Raw genomic sequence first — 23015 nt, forward strand, 5'->3', positions numbered from 1 at the left:
CCCTTCATAGTAAGGAGGAGCAGAGGAGAGCCAGAGCCAACAAGACTGAGTGAGGTCTGGTTGTGTGAAATTCAGCACCACAAAGGCTCCTTCAATTAGCCCCCAGGGGAAAGGGTTGACTTCACTCTGGATTGGGGAAGTAAATGAAGGTGAAACTTGAGGAGTATGGGAAAGTGAAAGGACCCTAGTAGATTTAGGTTTGGGTGGTCTATGAGGCCCAATTCCTGGCTTGAGGGGATTGGGCCCTATGGCCAAGGGAATTTCTTTTCTCTCAAACCTGATAGTGAACCAAAGGCCAAAATCATATCCTGTGGTGTAAAATCGCATTCCATAGGTTTTTCCTGAAAGCCATGCCCAGATATTTTGGTTTCTTCCTTTGGAGGTGAAGGTTATATTTAGGGGGTTGCATAGGCTATTTGTGTCACATGGAGTAGGGTCAACTAGTCCAGAAGTCCCCGCTTGGGGGCTCCGTTTAAATGGGAGACTGTTTGGGATTTAACTTAGTATTATTTCTTCTTACCCGAGTCAGACTATCAGGGGAGTTTGGGTTCCACCAGACAGCCCCTGTATGCTCACATCCCCATGACTTACAGAAGAAGTCGGCTTTTCCCCCACACAGCCGTGACTGTTTGCAGCTTCGATAGTCCGCAGGGCAAACATAATAATCCAGGCTAGCCAACCTACATCTGGCTTGCATGTCCCTACATCCATAATGTTTGTTTCCATTATCTATGGTATGGAAGGGATTTAATGGAATTTTAGTGGGATCTTTTTCATCAGGGATGTCCCAATAGGAAAGGCCTATAGCCAGCTGACAAATGTCTGAGTGGAGAGATGGCCACCAGGTCCCTAAGGGGGCTGTATGCGAGATAGACCATACTTCCTGTCCAGTAGGATTTGTGATCAGCCATCGCTGCTGAATGGGCTGATGAGGGTTAGGACTACTGGTGATCATGGGGAGAATCCCTAGCCCTATCCACATGGCGAATACACAATTTGAGAGGGTTACCAGTCTTTTCCAATTTCCAGCCAGAGTCTGGAAAGGGCACAGGCTTGAGATGAGAGGCATGGATCCAGGAAGTGATTCCGTCTCCCTTTACCTCTGTAGGTGTTATAAGTAGCACCTGGTATGGTTCTTTCCAGCGGGGTTCTAGGGATGACACCTGATGTCGTCTTACGTAGACGAAGTTCCCCACTTGATATCGATGTGAAGTCCCTTCATCTCCAGGTTGGTAGGCAGTGGCCAGCTGTTTTCACAGGTATCGCTGGGTTCTTTCAAGAGCTTTAAGTCTGTCAAGCAAGGGGGTGTGAAAGGAATCGTTAGGTCTTAGAGTTGGGGTCAGGTCCCTTACTGGAGGAGGGGCACCATAGAGAATTTCATAGGGGGTGAGGTTACACAAAGAAACAGAGGGAGTATTTCTTGCACGAAACAGTGCATAAGGCAGGAGCATAGTCCAATCTTTTATGCCGGTCTCCAAGCTTAATTTCGTCAAGGTCTCTTTAATGGTTCTATTCATTCTTTCTATTTGTCCTGAGCTCTGGGGTCTATTGTTGGGGTTTAAGTGTGCAGACTTTAGCTCCCTCAGGCCTGACTTTTTGCAAGAGCTGTGGCTGTGATTTAGGTCAGCTGAGGCAAACCTCAGTTAGGAGGAGGAAAAGTTCTCTTCCCCTTATCGCAAGTCACAAGTTCTGCATGGTTTGGCCAAGAGGAAGAAGCTTCCTGCATACTTATCCTGGGAACAGTACATTCTAAAAGAAACAAATGCATCCTCAGGGGATTAGATAATGTCTACAAAGAACTTTAAGAGGGTACTTATCAAATGAAAAGGAACAGTCTGAATTTAGCTCTGTGTATCTGAGGCATGATATTTGGGCAATGTGGGTAAAGTGTTATTGAAGAATTGCTTGCTTTGTTAGAAGAAGAATATAAAAGGAACTTGCAAATAAACCTCAGCATGCAGTTGCAATTGCTGCCTTCACTCTGCATCCCCTGTGTCCTGGTTATTTTGTGACCCTTACCCAGGGACCCGAACACTCTAGACGTTCACAGTCTATAAGCGCAATGTAACCTCCAATTAAACCCCAGGGTCCTGGCTAACCCCTGACTTACCTGGGCCACGAACGCCGGTCCATTATCAGACCCTATTATCTTAGGCAGGCCGTATCTTGGAAAAATATCTTCCAGGATCTTCTTGACCACCATTTGCGCCATTTCTTTTTTTGTGGGGAAGGCTTCAATCCATCCTGAAAATGTATCTACAATGATTAGGAGATATTTAAGTCCATACCTTGCTGGCTTAATTTCAGTAAAGTCCACTTCCCAAAATTGTCCTGGTCTGGTCCCTCGAAGGCGCCTTCCTACAGGAAGCTTGGCGGGGTAAGCATTAACCAATTGACAGGCCCGACAGGCTTTTGTTACTCGTTCAGCTATTTCCTTTCGCTGTGAGCCGGTTAGTGGAAAACTCTGTTCTTGATCCTTTAGGAATGCCTGCAGTTTCTTTGAACCAAGGTGAGTGAGTTGATGTACATTTTTAAAGTAGTGTAGGGCTTTCTGAAATTGCAAGCTGGGCTCAGTGTAGTCAAGGAGTTCAGTGTCAGTGTCCTTAGATGTTAAGTTGTCGGGATGCTCTGATGTAGTTAAATCTCCTGACTCATATTCCCCCCTTGTGGAAAGCGTTAACATGGTTACTCCGTTTAGGGCTGCCAATTTAGCCTCTTCATCCACCCTCCTGTTCCCGACTGCTACGGGATCGTTTCCTTTCTGGTGTCCTGGACAGTGCACTATAGCTAGTTCTTTAGGGCTTTGCACTGCTGAGAGGAGGTGGAGGATCTCATCTCTGTTTTTTATTTCTTTTCCCGCTGAGGTTAATAGTCCCCTTTGCTGGTAGATAGCCCGGTGTATATGAGCGGTAGCAAAGGCATAGCAGCTATCTGTGTATATGGTGGCCTTTTTGCCTGCCACTAGTTCTAATGCCTTCGTGAGGGCGATCGGCTCTGCCTTTTGAGCCGATGTTCCCTCCGGGAGGCTAGAGGACCAGATGACTTTAGTTGTGCTAACTATTGCTGCCCCAGCCCACCGCTTACCATCCTGGAGAAAGCTGCTGCCATCAGTGAACCATATGATCTCAGGGTGGGGCAGTGGCTGATCCTTTAAATCCCGTTGTATACTGGTTTCTTCTGCCAGTATAAGTTGACAGTCATGAGTGACGGGTTCTGATGATTGTTCAGGTAGTAGTGTAGCTGGGTTAAGTGGGGTGGGGGGTCCCAGTATTATTCTGTCCTTGTCAAGCAACAGGCTCTGATAGTGTGTTATTCTAGAGTTTGATAGCCATCTGTCTGGTGGCTGGCAGATGATGATCTCTAGGGCATGGGGGGCTATAACGGTTAGCTTCTGCCCCAGCATTAACTTATCAGCATCCTTGATTAGTAGGGCCACCGCTGCTATAGCTTTTAGGCAATGGAGCCATCCACTAGCCATTGGGTCCAGCTTTTTAGATAAGTAGGCTATAGGCCTTCTCCAGGGTCCTAGAGTCTGAGTGAGCACCCCTCGTGCTATTCCTTTCTTTTCCTCAATGTAGAGAGTAAAGGCTTTTTCTACATCCAGGAGTGCTAAGGCCGGAGCAGATAGCAGTGCCCTTTTGATGTTATCAAAAGCTTGTTGGTGCTCAGGGTTCCATTGGAATTGGGCATTTCCCTTTAACAACAGGTATAAAGGAGCAGCTAAGGATACAAACACAGGTATCCATAACCTGCAAAAGCCAGCAGTCCCAAGAAACTCTCTGAGTTGCCTCCTATTAGATGGGGGTGGTATCTGCACAATGGTTTGTTTTCTGGGCTCAGTGAGCCATCGTTTACTGCCCCTAAGGGAATAGCCCAGGAAGATTACTTCTTGCTGGCAAATTTGGGCCTTTTTGACAGAAGCTCTATACCGGAGTTGAGCAAGATCAGATAGTAGTGCTTGGGTCCCAGACTCACAGTTTTCCTTGGTGTCTGCTGCCAGTAGCAGGTCATCCACATATTGGAGTATGGTGACTTCAGGATGCATGGTTCTGAAGTTGTTGAGATCTCTGTGGAGGGCTTCATCAAAGAGAGTGGGGGAGTTTTTGAACCCCTGTGGGAGTCTGGTCCAAGTTAGTTGACCAGACATTCCGGTTTCTGGGTCTACCCACTCGAAAGCAAACAGCAGCTGACTATCTTTATGCAGAGGCAAGCAAAAGAAAGCATCTTTTAAGTCCAGGACAGTATACCATTTTCGCTCAGGGTTCAGGGTGCTAAGCAGATTGTACGGATTAGGTACTGTGGGGTGAATGTCCTGCACTTTGTTGTTGATCTCTCTTAGGTCTTGAACGGGGCAATAGTCCCCAGTTCCTGGCTTTTTTACTGGTAGCAGGGGAGTGTTCCAGGCCGATTGACAGGGCCTTAGGACCCCTAAGGCCAGATATTTCTGAATATGGGGCCTTATCCTATCTTTAGCTTCTTTGCTCAGAGGATATTTTTTAATATTAATTGGGGAGGCTGAGGTTTTAACTCCATCATTATTGGAGGTTGTTTTATGGCTAGGCCTAACCCAGCAGTTTCTGCCCAGGCATCTGGGTAATCTGTTTTGCATTTCTGGGATAGCTTGCCTGTTTGATCAGTCTTGGGGGGTGTGAAGAGTTGATGTTCATCTTCTACTGACATAGTTAAACCCATGACTATAGGAATTTTTACTGAAGGATTTAGAAATTCCATTTGGGGGCCTTCAGGGTTAAAAGTTATTCTGGCCCAGAGTTTGGTGAGCAGATCTCTGCCCATCAATGGGGCTGGGCATTCTGGGATCACTAGGAAGGAGTGATGGATTTTTCCTTTTCCCGGGTCCATGGTCCTCTTAGTTGTCCAAGCCCGATATTTACTGCCGTTAGTCCCTTGAACTAGAGATCTTTTAGTTGATAGAGGGCCCAATGGGTCCTTAAGGGCTGAGTATACTGCCCCTGTATCCACTTCAAAGTTTACTGGGGTCCCCTCCACTTCAAAAGTTACCCTGAGCTCAGGGAGGGGATCTGAGCCCCGACTTTCCTAGTCATCCTCCAGAGTTAGAATGGCTGGCTGGCATGGCTGTTTCTTCCTAGGGCACTATTTGGCCCACTGTCCTTTTTCTCTACAGTAGGCACATTGATCTGAGGCCAGAGGTGTTGGCTTCTGGCGTGGGCCCAGGTATCCCTTTCTGTCTCCCTGTCTCTTAACTACTGGCCTATTTGTTGTTGTGACCAGGACCTTAGTCAATGCCTCTGTCTGTCTTTTGCTTCTTTTATCCTCCCTTTGCTCCCTTTCTTTCTCCCTCCTTTGTTCCTTCTCTTCCTGTTTCTCTCTTATAGTATACCTTCTTGGCTTCTCTGACTAAATCTCTCAGAGTCATATCTTGTAATCCATCTAAGCATTGTAACTTTCTTTTAATATCCAGGGCAGCTTGCCCAATAAAGGCCATCGTGACAGATGCCTTTTGATCCTCTGCCTGAGGATCAAAAGGAGTATATCTCCTATATGCCTCCATAATTCTCTCCAGAAACATAGAGGGAGATTCATTAGGCCCTTGAATAATCTCTCTTACCTTGGCCAAATTAGTTGGCCATCTAGCGGCTGCTCGGAGACCTGCTATTAGAGCCCGGTGATAAGTGGACAGATGCTCCCTACCTTCAAAGGTGTTGGGGTCCCAGTTGGGTCGGTTCAAGGGGAAGTTGGCTTCAATTATGTTGGGAAGTTGTGTCAGTCACTCATCTGGTCCGAGGATATTTTTTTCTAGCTTCCAGGAGGATTCTCTCTCGTTCCTCTGTCATGAAGAGAGTGCCTAAGAGTTGTTGGCAGTCATCCCAAGTAGGCTGGTGTGAAAACATCAATGACTCAATCAGACCTCTGAGCCGGGTGGGGTCCTTGGAAAAAGGGGGATTGTTATTTTTCCAGTTATATAGATGTGAAGAGGAGAAAGGCCAATACTGGTAGGCTTGCATTTCTCCACCATGGCCATCCTCTATCATTGGCCCATAAAGACGGAGGGGAAGTATCACGGGGGCTTCAGGGTTTTTAATCATTCGCTGCCAGCGAGTTCCTTTAGCCGGGCCAGCTTCCTCCAGGGGAGGAGGGGCTATGTGTGCCTCGGGGAAGTCATCTGGAGGGTGCTGGGCTGGCTTAACTTCCTCCAATGATGGAGAGGCTGAGTCAGCAGCAGGAGAATCACTTAGAGGGTGTTGGGGGTTGGGGAACAAAGGCAGGGGATAAGGAAAGGGAGGAGAGTCCAGTAGAGTCAAATCTTGAGACTCAGGGAGAGCAGAGAGTGGAGGAGGAGCAGAGGGTTTGAGAGATAGAATCGTGGGGGGAGGAGTAGGAATGGGGACAGGGACAAGAAAAGGCTTCACCCATGGAGGAGGAGATTCACAGAGGTCCTGCCAAGTTAAGATATACGGTTGTTGATCTGGATGGCTATGTGGCCCCAGCTGAAAAATAATATCTTTGACTTTTTGAATTAGTGGAGAGTAGAAAGACCCTTCTGGAGGCCATCCGACTCCAAAGGTGGGCCATTCTAAGGCACAGAGAGTCTGCCAAGTCCGGCATTTTACTGAAAAAGAAAGATTCTGAGCCCTTAAGTGGACTTCAGTCCAGTGATCAAGGGTCAGGGACAGAGGCGTGGAATGGCTCTGTCCCATAATGAAAGTTACTTGAAAAAAGACAGGGACAATACAAACGTGACACAAACACAGACACACACAGTAAACGTGTAACACAAGTTCAGAGGCAAAGATTAAAAACAGACAGTGAATTCAACCTGAGAGAAAGAATTGCCGGCAAGAACAGATGGGTTGGAAGCAGAATATACCAGATGAGGGCACTTCCATCCCAGATGAGGGCACTTCCATCCCTCCCAGATTAGGGCACTTCTGTCCCTCCCAGAGTCCTTCAAGGCGTCCCTTGAAGAATGTGGCCTGTGGCTTCAGGACACGTCTGTCCACCACCGCCAGGGGGAGCTCACGCTCTCCGCTGGCAAACACACTTTGCCAACCCAAACTGAAAATCCAGAAAGGCTCTGAGAGCTCACGCTCTCCACTGAGCCAAAAACCAAGCTCTGAGTGATTGCAAAGGAAAAACAAGGAGAAGGAGGAGATGAAGAAGAAGAAGAAGAAGAGGCGCCTTACTTACCCCCCAAAGGAGTCTGTTGGGGTCTCCCTGTCTGGCGATGCGCATTTCCCGGGCAATGCACCAAATGTAAGGGACCAGCGAAACGTCGGAGGAAGAGACCACCAAGAGACTGTCTCATGCAACAGCAAAAAGGGTTTATTTGGAGACCAGCATGCTGGGGAAAAGGGCTCACTAGAGCAAAGAGAGATAGAGCACTGGGAACAGCTTAAGCAGAGCTTATATAGTTTTCTTGGAGAGGGCAGGGAGGGAAGTTCATTGACGGGTCAGGGCGAGTGGACAGTTTGCCTGCAACTGAGTGAGGGAGTGCATTCTGCAGTTTGGCAGTTGGGGACAGCACATTCTGGGAACAAGATTAGCAAACAGTTCTCAGGATTTCAACAGTGTTTTGTTAAGCATACAGAAAAACGGAATGGCAAGTACCTATTTTATTAACCTTTCACAAGTAGCTAGCACAAACCCTGTTTGATTTCCAGCTTCATTTCCATTCACCCCTATAGGGCAAAAAGAAGAGAAACGAAAATTGAAACTGTTCCTGAGAGAAAACCCTTTTACATAGGAGGCCCAAACATTTGGAGTATAGTCAAAATAGGAAAAAAGGTGAATCCTGCCCAGTATCATAGAAACCAAAAAAAAAAAAAAAAAAAAAAAACTAACTCTAACCCTAACACCTGGTCTAAACCTAGTCCTAACACTAAGTCTAACACTAAACCTAATCTGTTTAGAGAAACTTTGATCATAGAAGTTTCAAAATTGGGGAGTCTAGTGGGGCAAGCTTAGAGATGAATCATGGGCAGATTCAAAGAAATCTGACAAAATAATTGGGTTAGCTATTTCTGTACATGCATATTTCCCTGTTTTCTCCTAAAGTGTTCTCAGATAAATTTGTATTGCATGCTTCAGCTTATTAATCATTACACAAGGAACAAACCATAGAGTGCCCACAGAGAACTGATTGAGTGTGTGAAGTTTTAAGCAGTTAGCACCAACCTTGTTTGATTTCCAGCTCTATGTCCATTTACCCATGTAGATCAAAATGAAGTGAATCCATAAAATACAAATTGTTCCTGTCAGCAAAGAATTGAACTGAGAAGGCCGAAATCTGGGGAACATAGTAAGGCTAGGTAAAACATGTATCCTGCCCAGCATCAAAGAAATTTGAACAAGACAAACTCTAACCCTAACACTAGACCTAACTGTAACCTAACCTATTTAGAGTACCTTTGATCATAGAAGTCTCAAAGATGAGGAGCCTAGTGGGGCAAGCTAACAGATGAACCCTGCCCAGTATGAAAGAAATCTGACCAAATGATTGGGGGAAGTAGTTCAGTATATGCATGTTTTCCTGTCGTCTCCTAAAATGCCCTCACATAGTGTTATTTTTGCATGCCTCATCGTTGGGATACATTCACAAGGATAAAACCAGAGTGTCCTCACAGACAACTGATTGAGAGTGTGAAGTTTCAAGCAGCTACCAAAAACCCTGTTTGATTTCCAGCTCCATTTCCATTTATCCATATAGGTCAAAATGAAGTGAAATCTTTAAAAAAAAAATCTGAAATACTGACAGTAAACCAGTGAACCTAGAAGGCCCAAACCAGGATAAGATAGTAAGGCTAGGTAAAAGATAAATCCAGCCTGGTATCAAAGAAATTTGAACAAAACTACTGTAAACCTAACACTAGATCTATCCTTAATCCTAACCCTACAGCTCACCCTAGCCTGTTTAGAGAACCTTTGATCATAGAAGTCCCAAACTAGTGGGGCAAGCTAACTGATGAATCCTTCACAATATCAAAGAAATCTGAGCAAATAATTGGGGGAAGTGTTTCAGTATATGTATATTTCTTTTATTTCTCCAAAAGTGCTCTGAAATAAAGTTGCTTTGCACCTTTCAGCTGAGGGCAACCAGGAACAAACCAGAGAGTGCCCACAGAGAATTGATTGTGTGCAGTTTCAAGCAGCTAGCACCAACCCTGTTTGATTTCATGCTCCATTGCTCTTCAACAAAATAGTTCAAAATTAAGTGAAACCTTAAAATACAAACTGTTCCTGACAGCAAACCATTGAACCAAGAAGGCCCAAACCAGGGAACATTGTGAGGCTAGGTAAAATATGAATCCTGCCCAGTACCAAAGATACATGACTCTAACCCTAACACTAGGTTTAAACCTAGCCCTTACCCTAAACATAAAACAAACCCTAATCTGTTTAGAGACCCTTTTATCATAGAAGTCCCAAAATAAGTGAGCCTAGTGGGGCAAGCTAACAGATGAATCTTGTGCAGTATCAAAGAAATCTGACCAAATAATTTGGGGAGGTAGTTCACTACATGTATATTTCTCTGTTGTCTCAAACAGTACTTTCGGATAAATATGTTTCTGAATGCTTCAGCTTTGGAATAGAATTACAGTAAGTTTAGGGTTAGAGTTAGGATTAGGGCTAGGATTATCATTAGGGTTAGGGTTAGGTTTAGTGTAATGGATACGGTTAGATTTCGGTTTAGGGTTAGGGTTAGATTTAAGTTTAGGGTTAAGGTTAGGGCTATGGTTATGTTTAGGTTTATGGTAAGGGTTAGGTTTTGAGCTAGGGTTAGGGTTATAACAAGTGTTAGGTTTAGAGTTAGGTCTATGTTTAGTTTTCTGGTTAGGGTTAGGGTTATGGTTAGGGTTAAGGCTAGGTTTACCAATAGGTTTAGGGTTAGGTTTAGTGTATTTTGTAGATTTAGAATCAGGGTTAGGGCTAGAGTTAAGGTTAGGATTAGGGCTAGGGTTAGGGTTAGATTTATGGATATTTCTAGGTTTATATTTATGGTAAGTGTTAGGCTTTGAGCTAGCGTTGGGACTAAGCCTAGGGTTAAGTTAGGATTAGGGCTAGGGTTAGGGTTAGGGTTATGCTTAGGGCTAGGTTAAGGCCTAGGATTAGCTCTGGGTTTTGTGTTGGGATTAGGCCTAAGGTTAGGGCTGTGGGTAATGTAAGAACTAGGTATATGAATAGGGCTAGTTTTAGGGTTAGGGTTATGGCTAGGTCTAGTGTTAGGTTTATATTTTCGGTTAGGGTCAGGTTTAGAGGTAGGATTAATGTTAAAGGCTGGTCAGTGTTCAGGTTAGAGTTAGAGTTAGAGTTAAGGTTATAGCCAGAATTAGGATTAAGTTTAAGTCTAGGGGTAGGGGTAGTGTTTGGGTTAGGGTAAGGGTTATTGTTAGGGCTAGGACTAGGTTTTTGTTTAGGTCTAGGGCTAAGGCTAGATTTAGGATTAGATTTAGGTCTAAGGCTAGTGGTAGAGTTAGGTTTAGGAATAAGTTTATTGGTAGTGCCAGTGTTAGAGTTTGGTCTAGGGTTAGGGTCAGGTTGAGACCTAAGTTTAATGTTAGGATCAGAATAATGGTCAGGGTTAGCATTAGAATTTGGGATAGGATTAGAGCTAAAATGAGGGCAAGATTTAGAACTATTAATGGGGTTAGTATTTTGGTTAGCCTAAGGATTAGGGATAGGTCTAGGGTTACCATGAGGGTTAGGGTTTTGCTTAGGGTAAGGGATAAGGTTAGATCTAGGGTTAGGGTTAGAGTTAGGGTTAGGGTTAAAGCTAGGTTTACAGCTTGGATTAGGGCTTGATTTGTTGTAGTGTTAGGGCTAGGGTTAGGGCATTGTCTAATGTTAGAACTAGGGTTACAATTAGAGTTAGTTTTAGGGTTAGGGGTAGGGGTAGGTCTAGTGTTAGGGTTAGGTTTAAGGTTAGGGTGATATTTAGAACTAGGGTTAGTGTTAGGATATGAGTCATGGTCAGGGTTAGGCTTAGGACTCGAATTAGCCATAGGGTTACTGTTAGGCTTTTGTTTAAGGTTAGGATGGGGTCTACAGCTAGGGTAAGCAATAGGATACGAGTCTGTGTCAGGGTTACTTTTAAGGTTAGGGTTAGGAGTCGAATTTAGGGCTAGGGTTAGGTCTAGATGTAGTGTTACTGTGTCTTAAGTTAATGTTTAGGGTTAAGGCTATTGCTTGGTTTTGTATTACTGCTAGGGTTAGGGTTAGTGCTAATTTTATGATTAGCGTTAGGGTTAGGGCTAGTGTTAGTGTTAGGCTTAAGCTTAGGTTCAGGGTTAGATTTAGATTTAGGGTTATATCTAGGTTTAGGGTTAGGACTGAGGATAGGGCAAGGGTTAGGGCTAGGGTCAAATTATAGTATGTAATAGGATTAGAACTAGGGATAGAGCTGGTGTGAGTTAGAGTTAGTCTTAGGGCTTGGGTTAGGGAAATGGATAAATTAGGGCTAGGATTAGGTCTATGGTTACTGTTCAGCTTAAATATAGAGTAGGGTCTGAGTTAGTATTAAGTTTAAGTAAAGAGAGAATGTTATAGCTAGGTTTAGAGGTAGGGTGATATTAAGAATTAGGTTGGAGCTTGGGTTACGGTTACGGTTATGATTAAGGCTAGGTTTAGTGCTGGGATGAGGGCTAATGTTTGTTTTAGGGTTAGGGCTAGGTTTTGGGGTACGGCTAATTTCAGGTCTCAAATTAGGTTTAAAGATAATTTTATGTTTAGGATTATGGCTACGTCTAGTGTAAGGGTTAGATTTAGGGATAGGGTCAGGATTAGGGCTAGGGGTATTTTTATGGACAAGGTCTGGGTTAAGGTTTGGAATAGGTTAAGGTCTAAAGTTAGGGATTGAATTAGTGTTAGGGTTAGGGTTAGAGTAATGATAGGGTTAGTATTTGGGCCCAGGTTAGGTTTAGGGTTATGGATAAAAATAAGATTAGAGATAGCTTTAGGTTCAGACCTAGGGTTAGCATTAGGGTTGGGGTTATGTTTATGGTAATGGATAGGGTTAAACTAGGGTTGGGGCTAGGGTTATGGTTATCATTAGGGCTAGGGTTATGATTAGGGATTTGTTTAGGTTTAAAGCTCAGGATAGGGCTCAGATTATGGCTAGGATTCAGGTTAATTTAGTGCTATGTTTAAGGTTATGGCTAATGTAAGTACTAGAGTTACATTTGGGGCTAATTTTAGGATTAAGGTTAGGGCTAGGTTGAGTGTCAGGGTTAGGTTTAAGGTCAGGGTGATGTTTAGAGCTGGGGTTAATATTAGTGTCAGAGTCAGGTTCAGAGTTAATTTTAGGGTTTGCTTAAAACTCTAATTAGGTCTAGGGTTAGGGGTAGGTGTATGGTTAGGGTTTCGTTTAGTTTAAGGATTAGTGTTAGAGGTATGGCTCCATTTTGTTTTAGGCTATGGCCAGGGTTAGGGCTAGTTTTAGGATTAGTTTTAGGCTTAGGGCTAGTGTATGGGTTAGGCTTAGGCTTCAGGTTAGGGTTAGATTTAGAAATAGGTGTTGATCTATGGTTAGTCCTAGGGCTAAGGATAGGGCAAGGGTTAGGACAATGGTTAGGGCTAGGGTTATGTTTATGGTAAGGAATAGGGTTAGAACTAGTGATAGGGCTAGTGTGAGAGAGTTCATCTTATGGCTAGGTTTAGGGTTATAGTTAGGGATAGGGCTAAATTAGGGCTAGGGTTAGTGTTAGGTTTAGGCCTAGGTTTAGGGTTAGAGTTAAGGTTACATTTAGTTTAAAGGAATGGGTTATAGCAAGATTGAGGGCTTGGTGAGGGTTAGTATTAGGGTTAGGGCCAGGGTTAGGTTTAAGGTTATGATAAAGGCTAGGGTTTAGGGCTAGGTTGAGGGCTAGTGTTTGTATTAGGTTAAGGGCTAGTATTAGGTCTAGGTCTAATGTCAGGTCTAGGGTTACAATTAGGGATACATTTAGTGTTAGGTTTATGGCTTGGTCCAGTGTAAAGGTTAGATTTAGGGTAAGGGTCAGTTTTAAAGCTAAGGATATTATTAGGGACAGAATCAAGGTTAGCGTTTTGGTTAGGTTAGGGTTTAAGTTTAGGGCTCAAATTAGCATTAGATTTAGGGTTAGGGTAATGACAGGGTTAGTTTTAAGGTTTAGTTGTGGTTTAGTGTAATGGGTAAGGTTAGGGTTAGGCCTATGGTTAGCACAAGGGTTAGGGTTATCATTAGGGTATTGGATAGAGTTAGACCTAAGTTTAGGGCTAGGGTTATGTATAGAATTAGGGATTTTCTTTGGGTTAGTGTTAGGTTTAAGTTAAGGGTTAAAGCTAGGATAAGGACTCTGATTAAGGCTAGGTTTTGGGTTAGGTTAGGGCTAGGGTTAAGACTATGGCTAATGCACAAAGTAAGGTTATGACTAGCACTAGGTATGAAGTTAGGGTTAGGGCTAGGTCTAGTGTTAGGGTTAGATTTATGGTTACAATGATTTTAGAGCTAGGTTTAGTGTTAGGCTCAGAGTCAGGGTCAGGGTTAGTTTTCAGGTTAGGACTAGAATTAGGGATATGTTTATGAATAGGTTTAGGGCTAGGTGTAAGGTTAGGGTTTGGTTTAGGTTAAGGGTTAAGATTAGGGCTATAACTCGGTTTTGTTTTAGGGCTAGGGCTAGGGTTAGGGCTAAGATTAGGTCTAGGTTTAGGGTAATGGTAAGGAAAAAGTTTAGTACTACCCTATAGGTCTAAGTTAAGAGTTATAGTTAGTCTTAGGGCTAGGGTTATGTTTAGTGTTAGGGATAGGGCTAAGTTAAGTCTGGGATTAGGGCAAGTGTTAATGTTAGAGTTAGGCCTAGGGTTAGGGCTAGGTTTAGTGTTAGGGTTTGGATTAGGGTTAGGTTTAGGGTAAGGGATAAGTTTATACCTAGTTTTAGGGATAGGGTGAGGGTTAGAATTAGGGTTAGGGTTAGGGTTATGATGAAGGCGAGGATTATGTCTAGGATGTGGGTTAAGGTTTGTGTTAGGGTTAGGACTAGGATTAGAGCTAGGGCTAATATCAGGTTTAGTGTTAGAGTTAGGGATAGCATTAGGGTTAGGTTTATATCTAGGTCTATTGTAAGGGTTAGGTTTATGGTTAGGGTCATGTTTAGAGCTAGGGGTATTATTAGGGTCAGGGTTAGGGTTAAGGTTAGGTTATGGTTTATGTTTAGGGCTTGAATTAACATTAGGTTTAGTGATAGCTTAACAATAGTTTTAGGTTTAGGGTTCAAGTTAGCTGTAGGGTAATGGATAGGGTTAGGGATGGGCATAGGATTAGGGTTTGGCCTAGGGTTAGCATAAGGGTTAGGGTTATCCTTGGGGTAATGAAAAGGGTTAGAGTTAAGGTTAGGGCTAGTGTTATGCTTAGGATTGGATCTAAGGTTAGGTTTAGGCTTAGGGTTAGGGCTATGCTTAGCGTTAGGGTTAGCTTTAGAGTTAAATATAGGGTAGGGATTAGATTAGAGCTAAGTTTTTCAATAGGTTAGGGCTATGGCTAAATTAAGAACTTGTTATGATTAGGGCTAGTTTTAGGGTTAATGTTAGGGCTAGATATAGTTTCAGGGTTAGGGTGATGTTTAGAGCTAGGATTAATGTCAGGGTCAGTGTTCAGATTAGAATTATGGTTAGAATTAAAGCCAGAATTAGGACTAGGATTAGGTCTAGGGGAAGAGTTAGTGTTTGGCTTAGGCTAAGGGTTATTATTAGGGCAAGGTCTAGGTTTTTTCTTTAGGTCTAGGGCTAGAGTTATGGCTAGATTTAGGATTAGGTTTAGGTCTAGGGCTAGTGTTAGAGTTTGGTTTATGGTTAGGTTCAGGTTTAGACCTACGATTAATGTTAGGGTCAGAATATGGTTCAGGGTTAGGGTTAGGGTTTGGGTTATGGTTAGAGCTAGAATGAGGGCTACAGTTAGGATTAGTAATAGGATTAAGATTTGGGTTAGTTTAAGGATTAGGGTTAGAATTAGGATTAGATTTAGTGTTAGGGTTTGGCTTAAGGTAAGGGATAGAGTTAGAGCTAGGGTTAGGTCTATGGTTAGGGTGAAAGCTAGGTTTAGAGCTAAGATTAGGGCTAATTTTTGTGTTAGGATTAGGGCTAGGGTTAAAGTAACAGCTAATGTAAGAACTAGGGTTACAATTAGGGTTAATTTTAGGGTTATGGTTAGGAGTTAGACCTCTAGTGTTAGAATTAGGTTTAAGGCTAGGGTGATATTTAGAGCTAGTGTTATTGTTAGGTTAGTAGTCAGGGCCAGGGTTAGTTTTAAGGTTAAGGTTAGGACTCAAATTATGGCTAGGTTTACTGTAAGTGTTTGGTTTAAGGTTAGGATGGTGTTTAGAGCTAGGGTGAGTGTTAGGATATGAGTCAGAGTCAGGGTTAGTATTCAGGTTAAGGTTGGACTCGAATTAGGGCTACGGTTACGTCTAGGTGTAGTATTAGAATTTGGTTTAAGTTAAGGTTTAGTATTAGGGCTATTGCTTGGTTTTGATTTACTGCTAGGGTCAGGGTTAGGGCTAGTTTGGCGAGTATCTTTAGTGTTAGGGCTAGTGTTTATGTTAGGCTTAGGCTTAGAGTTAGTGTTAGATTTAGAGTTAGGGATAGATCTAGGGTTACGGCTAGGAATAAGAGAGGGCAAGGTTTATGGCTAGGGTTAGAGCTAGGGTTAGTGTTACAGTAATGGATAGGGTTAGAACTAGGGATAGAGCTACTGTGAAAGTTAGAGTTAGTCATAGGGCTAGAGGTAGGTTTAAGGATAGGGTTAAATTCGGACTAGAATTAGGGCTAGGGTTATTGTTCAGCCTAGGCCTAGCATTAGGTTTAGGGTTAGGGTTAAGTTTAGGGTAAGGATTGGCATTATAGCTAGGTTTAGAGGTTGGGTGAGGGTTAGAATTAGGGTTAGGCCTATGGTTAGGGTTAGGGTTATGATTAAGGCTGGTTTTAGGGCTAGGATGAGGGCTAGGATTTGTTTTAGGGTAGGGCTAGGATTAAGGCTAGGACTAATATCAGGTCTAGAGTTATGGTTAAAGATAGAATTAGGGTTATGTTTATGGATACAGGTAGTGTAAGGGTTATGTTTAATTTTAGGTCAGGTTTAGAGCCTGGGGTATTATTAGGGTCAGGGCCTTGGTTAGGGTTTGGGATAGGCTATGGTTTAAATTTAGGGCTTGAATTAGCATTAAGGTTAGGGTTAGGGTAATGATAGGTGAGGTTTAGGGTTTAGGTTTGGTTGAGGTTAATGGATAGGTTTAGGATTAGGGATAGGGTTAGGTTTAGGCCTAAGGTTAGCATTAGTGTTAGGGTTATAATTATGGCGATAGATAGGGTTAGAGCTAGGGTTAGGGCTAGGTTTATGGTTCTGATTAGGACTAGAGTTAGGGTTAGTGTTAGGGTTAAAGCTTGGGTTAGGTCTTGAATTATGGCTAGGTTTTGTGTAAGTTAGTACTAGGGTTAGGGTTACAGCTATTGTAAGTACCAGGGTTACATTTAAAGCTAAATTTAGGTTTAAGGTTGGGGCTAGGTCTAGTGTTAGTTTTAGGGTTAGGGTTAGGGTGATCTTTAGAAGGAGGGTTAGTGTTATGTTCGGATTCAGTGTCAGGGTTAGTTTTGGGTTCAGCTTAAAACTCGAATTAGGGCTAAGTTTAGGGTTAGGCTTAGGGTTTGGTTTAAGTTAAGGGTTAGGTTTAGTGCTATATCTGGGATTTGTTTTAGGTCTAGGGCTAGGATTAGGGCTAGTTTTAGGATTAGCATTAAGGTTAGGCTAGTTTTAGGTTTAGGTTTAGGCTTTGGGTTAAAGTTAGATTTAGAGTTAGAGTTAGATCTAGGTTAGGGCTAGAGCTAAGGAAGGGCTAGTGTTAGGGCTAGGATTATTGTTCCAGTAAGTTATAGGTTTAGAACTAGGGATGGGGCAAGAATAAGAGTTAGAGTTAGTCTTAGGGCTAGGGTTAGGGCTAAGATTAGGGCTAGGATTAGTGTTAGGGTTAGGCCTAAGATTAGGGTTAGGGTTTGGATTAAGGCTAGGTTTAGGGCTTGGATAAGCCCTGGGGTTTGTGTTAGGGTTAGAGCTAGGCTTATGACTAGTTCTAATGTCAGGTCTAAGGTTACAGTTGGGGATAGGTTTAGAATGTTTTATGGATAGGTCTAGTTAGTTATGGTTAGGTTTAGGGTTATAGTTTGTTTGAGGTTAGGGTTTAGGGTTAGGGCTCTAATTAGCTTTATGGTCAGGGTTTGGGTAATGATAGGTTTTTGTTAAGGGCTAGTTTTTGGGCCATGATTAAGTTTTGTTTTTTTTTTTTTTTTTTTTTAGCATATGGGCTAACATTAGGGCTAGGACCAATCTTAGGTCTAGGGTTACGGTTAGGGATAGTTTCAGGATTAGATTTATGGCAATGTATAGTGTAAGGTTTAGGTTGAAGGTTAGGGTCACTTTTGGAGATAGGGGTATTATTAGGGTCAGAGTAACGGTTATGGTTTGTTTAGGTTAAGGTTTAGGGTTAGGGCTCAAATTAGGTTAGGATTATGTTTAGGGTTAGGTTAATGGATATGGTTAGGTTTAGGGTTAAGGTTAGGTTTATGGTAATGAAGAGTTTGGGTTATAGATAGAGTTAGGGTTATCCTAGGATTAGTATTAGGGTTAGGTTTAGGGTTAAGGTAATTGAGAGGATTAGAGCTAGAGTTAGGGCTAGGGTTATGGTTAGGATTAAGGCTAGGGTTAGGATTAGGTTTAGAGTTAGGTTAGGGTTAAAGCTGGTGTTGGGGTTAGGGTTAGGGCTAGATTTTTGGTTATGTTAGGGTTAAGGTAGGGCTATGGCTAATATAAGAACTACGGTTACGATTAGGGCTAGTTTTAGGGTTAGAGTTAGGGCTAGGTCTAGTGTTAGGGTTAGGTTATGATTAGAGTGATGATTTGAAATAGGGTTAGTGTTAGGGTCAGAGTAAATGTCAGTTTAGTTTTAGGGTTAGGGATAACACTAGAAATAAGGCTAGAGTTATCGGTAGGTGTAGGGTTAGGTTTTCTGTTAGGGTTAGGGCAAGAATTTGGGCTAGGTCTAATGTCTGGTCTGAGGTTACAGTTAGGTTAGTGTTAGGGTTAGGGCTAGGGCTCAGTTTTGTTTTAGAGTTATAGCTAGATTTAGAAATAGTTTTAGGATTAGCAATAGTGTTAGGGCTAGTGGTAGGGTGAGGTTCAGGCTTAGGTTTAGGGTTATATTTAGAGTTATGTTTAGATCTAGGGTTAGGACTTGGGCTTGGTTTAGGGGTTAGGTTAGGGCTAGTGTTAGGGTTTTGGTAACAGATAGAGTTAGTACCAGAAATAGGTCTAGGGCAAGACCTAGAGTTAGTCTTAGGGCTAGGGTTAGAGTTAGGGTTACGATTAGCCTTAAATTAGGGCTAGGATTAGAGCTAGGGTTAGTGTTAGGGTTAGGGTTAGGGTTAGCATTAGTGTTAGTGTTGGATTAGGATTAGGGTTAGGGTTAGGGGAAGGGATGTGGGTATACCTAGGTTCAGAACTAGGGCGAGGGTTGAAATTAGGAATTGGGGTAGGTTTAGGTTTCAGGTTAGGATGAAGGCTAGGTTTAGGGCTAGGCTGAGGGCTTGGGTTTGTGTTAGGTTTAGGGCGAGAATTAGGTCTATGGCTAATGTCAGTTCAGGTTACACTTAGGGATAGTGTTGAGGTTAGGTTGGTGGTTAGTTCTATTGTAAGGGTTAGGTTTCGGGAAAGGGTCCGGTTTAAAGCTAGGTGTATTGTTAGGGTAAGTGTCTTGTTTAGGGTTTGGTTTAGGTAATGGTTTAGGTTTAGGGCTTGATTTAGCATTAGGTTTAGGGATTGGGTTAGAGTAACTAATATGGTTAGGTTTATTGTTCAGGTTAGTTTTAGGAAATAGATAGCGTTAGTGTTAAAGATAGGTTTAGAGTTAGGCCTAGGGTTAGCATTTGGATTAGGCTTATGTTTAGGTTAATGGATAGGTTTAAAGCTAGGGTTATGGTTAGGATTAGGGCTAGGGTTAGGGTTAGGGTTAAGCCTAGGTTTAGTGTTATGGTTAGGTTTAGGGTAAGTGTTAGGGTTTGAGCTATGTTTAGGGCTAGGGCAATGGTTAGGGTTAATGTGAAATCTAGGTTTAGGGTTAGGGTTAAGTTTAGAGCTAAGTTTAGCATTAGGCTTAGATTATGTTTAGAGTAATGGATAGAGTTAGAACCAGGGTTTGGCCTTGGTTATGGTTAGGATAAAGACTAGGATTAGGGTTAGGGTTAGGGATAGGTTTAGGTCTAGATTATATTTGGGCAAGGGAAAGGGTTTTAGCTAGGATTAGCATCAAGACAGGGTTAGGGTTAGGGTTAGGTCTAGGGCTAGGGTTCAGGTTATGCTTAGAACTAGGGTTTGTGTGAGGTTTGGGGCTAACATTAGGGCTATATGTAATGTGAGACCTAGAGTTAGGGTTATGGCTAGGTTTATTGTTAGGCTTACGGCTAGATTTTGGGTTAGCATAAAATTTAGAGCTAGGATTTGTGTTATAGAAAGGGACAGTGTTTGGGTTAGGGTTATGGCCAGAATTAGACTAGGCTTAGGTCTAGAGGTAGAGGTACTGTTTGGGTTAGTTTAAGGGTTATTGTGAGGGCTAAGGCTAGGTTTTTTTTAGGTCTAGAGCTAAACTTAAGAGTAGATTTTGAATTAGGTTTAGATCTAGGAATAATGGTAGGGTTAGGTTTAGGTATATGTTTACCAGTAGGGCTAGTGTTAGGGTTTGGTTTAGGGTTACGGTCAGGTTTAGACCTCTGGTTTGTGTTATGGTCAGAATAAGGGTCAGGGTTAGGTTCAGGGTTTTGGATAGGGTTAGAGCTAGAATTAGATCTAGGGTTAGGACTATTAATAGGGTTAATATTTGTTTAGCCTAAGAATTAGGAATAGGTCAAGGGTTACCATTAAGGTTAGGGTTTTGCTTAGGGTAAGAGATAGGGTTAGACATAGGTTTAGGGTGAGGGTTAGGGATATGGTTAGAGTTAAAGCTAGGTTTAGGGCTCAGATTAGGGCTAGTTTTTGTGTGAGGTTTAAGGCTAGGGTTAGGGCAATGACAAATATAAGAACTAGGGTTACAATTAGGGTTAGTATTAGGGTTAGGTTAGGGATAGGTCAGTGTTAACTTTAGGTTTAAAGTTAGATTGATATTTATAGCTAGAGATAGTGTTAGGATATGAGTCAGGTCGGGGTTAGTTTTACAGTTAGGGTTAGGACTCGAATTAGGGCTAGGGTTACTCTTAGGGTTTGGTGTAAGTTTAGGGTGCTGTTTACAGCTAGGGTGAGTGTTAGGATATGAGTCCGGTTCTGGGTTATTTTTAAGGTTAGGATTATGTCTTGATTAAGGCTAGGGTTAGTTCTAGGTGTAGTTCTAGTGTTTGGTTACGGTTTAGTGTTAGGCCTGTTGCTCAGTTTTGTTTTAGTGCTATGGTTAGGGTTAGGGCTAGTTTTACAATTAGCTTTAGTGTTAGGGCTAGGGTTTTGGTTTGGGTTACGATTAAGGCTATGTTTAACACTAGGATTAGGGATAGGTTTTGTGTTAGCTTTAGGGCAATAATTAGGGTTATGGCTCATGTCAGGTCTAGGTTTACATTTAGGGAGAGTCTAGGGGTTAGGTTTATGGCTAGGTCTACTTTAAGTGTTGCGTTTAGGGGAAGGGTCAGGTTTAGAGCTTGACATTAGGGTCATGGTCAGGCTTCGGGTTTGGGTTAGGATAAGGTTTAGGTTTAGGGCTCAAATTAGCATTAATGTTAGAGTTAGGGTTAGGGTAATGGATAGGGTAAGGATTAGGGTAAGGGTAATGGGTAGGGTTAGAGCTAGAGTTACGGCTAGGGTTAAGGTTAGGATTAGGGCTAGGGTTAAGGTTAGGTTTAGGTTTAGGCCAAGGGTTAGTGTTAGCATTAGGTTATATTTAAGGATTTGGGATTGAGCTAAGATTTTCACTAGGACAAGGTTTAGGGTTAAAGTCAGGGTTAGGGTTAGGGCTAGGGTTAGCATTAGGATTATGGTTATGGTTAGGGTAATGTATAGAGTTATAAGTAGGCTTTGGCTTATGGTTATGGCTAGTTTTAGCACTAGTGATATGGCTAGGTCTAGGTAAGGGTTAGGTTTTCTGTTAGAAAAAGGTTTCGAGCTAGGGTTTGTGTTAGGGTAAGGGTTAGTGTTTTGGTTAGGGTTAGGTTTATGATTAGGTCCAGTATTAGGACTAGGGTTAGGTTTAGGGGTAGAGTTAGTGTTTGGGTTAGGATAAGGGTTGTTGTTAGGGCTTTGGGCTAGGTTTTTGTTTAGGGCTATGGCTAGAGTTATCACTAGATGAAGGATTAGGTGTAGATCTTGGTCTAGTGTTAGGGTAAGGTATAGGTATAGGGTTACAGGTAGCACCAATGTTAGGGGTCGGTTGGGTTAGGATCAAGTTTAGACCTATGGTTAGTATTAGGGTCAGAATAAGGGTCCGGGTTAGATTTAGGGTTTTGGATAGGGATAGAGCTAGATTGAGAGCTAGTGTTTGGACTAGCAATCGAGTTAGGTTTTGGGTTAGGCTAGGGATGAGGTTAAAACTAGGTAGCTTTAGGGTTAGAGTTTGGCTTAGGTTAAGGGACAGGGTTAGTGCTAGGTTTAGGGCTAGGGTTAGGGCTAGGCTTTGGGTCAGGTTTAGGGGTAGGGCTAGGGTTAGAGTTAATGGTAGTGTTAGGGCTCAGATTAGGGTTAGGTTTGGTGTTATCTTTAGGTCTATGGCTAATGTAAGAACTAGGGTTACAATTGGGGCTGGTTTTAGGGTTATTGTTACGTCTAGGTTTAGTATTAGGTTAGCTTTAGGGTTAGGGTTATGTTTAGGATAATGGATAGTTTAGGGTTAGGGAATGTGTTAGGGTGAGGCGGAGGGTTAGAATTGGGGTTAGGGTTCAGGTTAGAGTAATGGATAGGGTTAGATCTAGGGTTAGGTCTAGGGTTTTTGTTAGGGTTAGGTTTAGATTTAGCATAAGGAATTAAGTTAGGATTAGGTTTAGGGTAAGTGTTAGATCTACATTTAGGGTTAGAGATGGGGGTAAAGCTAGTGTTTGGGCTCAGATTAGGGCTAGGTTTTGGGTTTTGATAGGGCTAGTGTTAGTGATATGGCTAATGTAAGAACTAGGGTTATGATTGGGGCTAATTTTAGGGTTACAATTAGGACTAAGTCTAGTTTTAGCATTAGGTTTAAGTTTAGGGTGATGTTTTGAGCTACAATTAGTGTTAGTTTAGGGTTAGTTTTAGGTTAGGGATAGGACTTGAATCAGGTGTAGGCTTAGGACTAGATGTAGGGTTAGGATTTGGTTTAAGTTAAGGATTAGGGTTAGTGCTATAGCTTGGTTATGTTTTAGGGCTAAGGCTAAGGTTATGGTAAGGGATAGGGTTAGAACTAGAAATAAGGCCAGGCAAGAATTAGATTTAATCTAAGGCTAGGGTTAGGATTAGGGTTAGGGCTAAACTAGGCCTAGGAATAGGTCTAGGATTAGTGTTAGGGTTAGGCCTAATTTTAGGGCTATGTTTAGGGTTAGGTTTAGGGGAAGAGATGGGGTTATAGCTAGGTTTAGGGCTAGAGAGATGATTAGAATTAGGTTTAGGGATAGGGATAGGATTGGATTAGGATTAAGGATAGATTTGGTGTTAGGATGAGAGCTACAGTTTTTGTTAGGTTTAGGGCAATTTTTAGGAATAGGGATAATGTGAGGTTTAGGGTTATGGCTAGGGGTAGTTATAGGGTTAGTTTCATGGCTAGGTCTTTTATAAGGGTTAGTTTTAGGGTACGGATCAAGTTTAGGATTAGGAGTCTTTTTAAGATCAACTTCAGGTTTCAGTTATGGGTTAGGTTAAGTTTTAGGGTACGGCTCAAATTAGGGTTGGGTTAGAGTTAGATTTAGGGTAATGGATAGGTTTAAATTTAGGATTCATGTTAAGATTAGGATAATGGGTATGGTTAGGGTTAGTTATATGGTTAGGCTTAGGCCTAGGGTTAGCATTTGTGTTATGGTTATTGTTAGGGCAATGGATAGCATTA

General features: G+C 42.5%; 1 protein-coding gene across 1 annotated transcript in view; it reads right to left on the reverse strand.

The window, feature by feature from the left end:
• Positions 1 to 941: 941 nt before the first annotated feature.
• The window catches only part of LOC139705818 (uncharacterized), a 49560-nt gene continuing 27486 nt past the window's right edge, over positions 942 to 23015 (reverse strand). The window contains 5 exon segments of the mRNA XM_071612724.1: positions 942 to 1545; positions 2049 to 4521; positions 4524 to 5338; positions 5340 to 5773; positions 5775 to 6187. Of these exon segments, the coding sequence (XP_071468825.1) occupies positions 942 to 1545; positions 2049 to 4521; positions 4524 to 5338; positions 5340 to 5773; positions 5775 to 6187 (4739 nt within the window).

Source organism: Marmota flaviventris, chromosome 5 (genome assembly GCF_047511675.1).
Source record: "Marmota flaviventris isolate mMarFla1 chromosome 5, mMarFla1.hap1, whole genome shotgun sequence".
Lineage (NCBI taxonomy): Eukaryota > Metazoa > Chordata > Mammalia > Rodentia > Sciuridae > Marmota > Marmota flaviventris.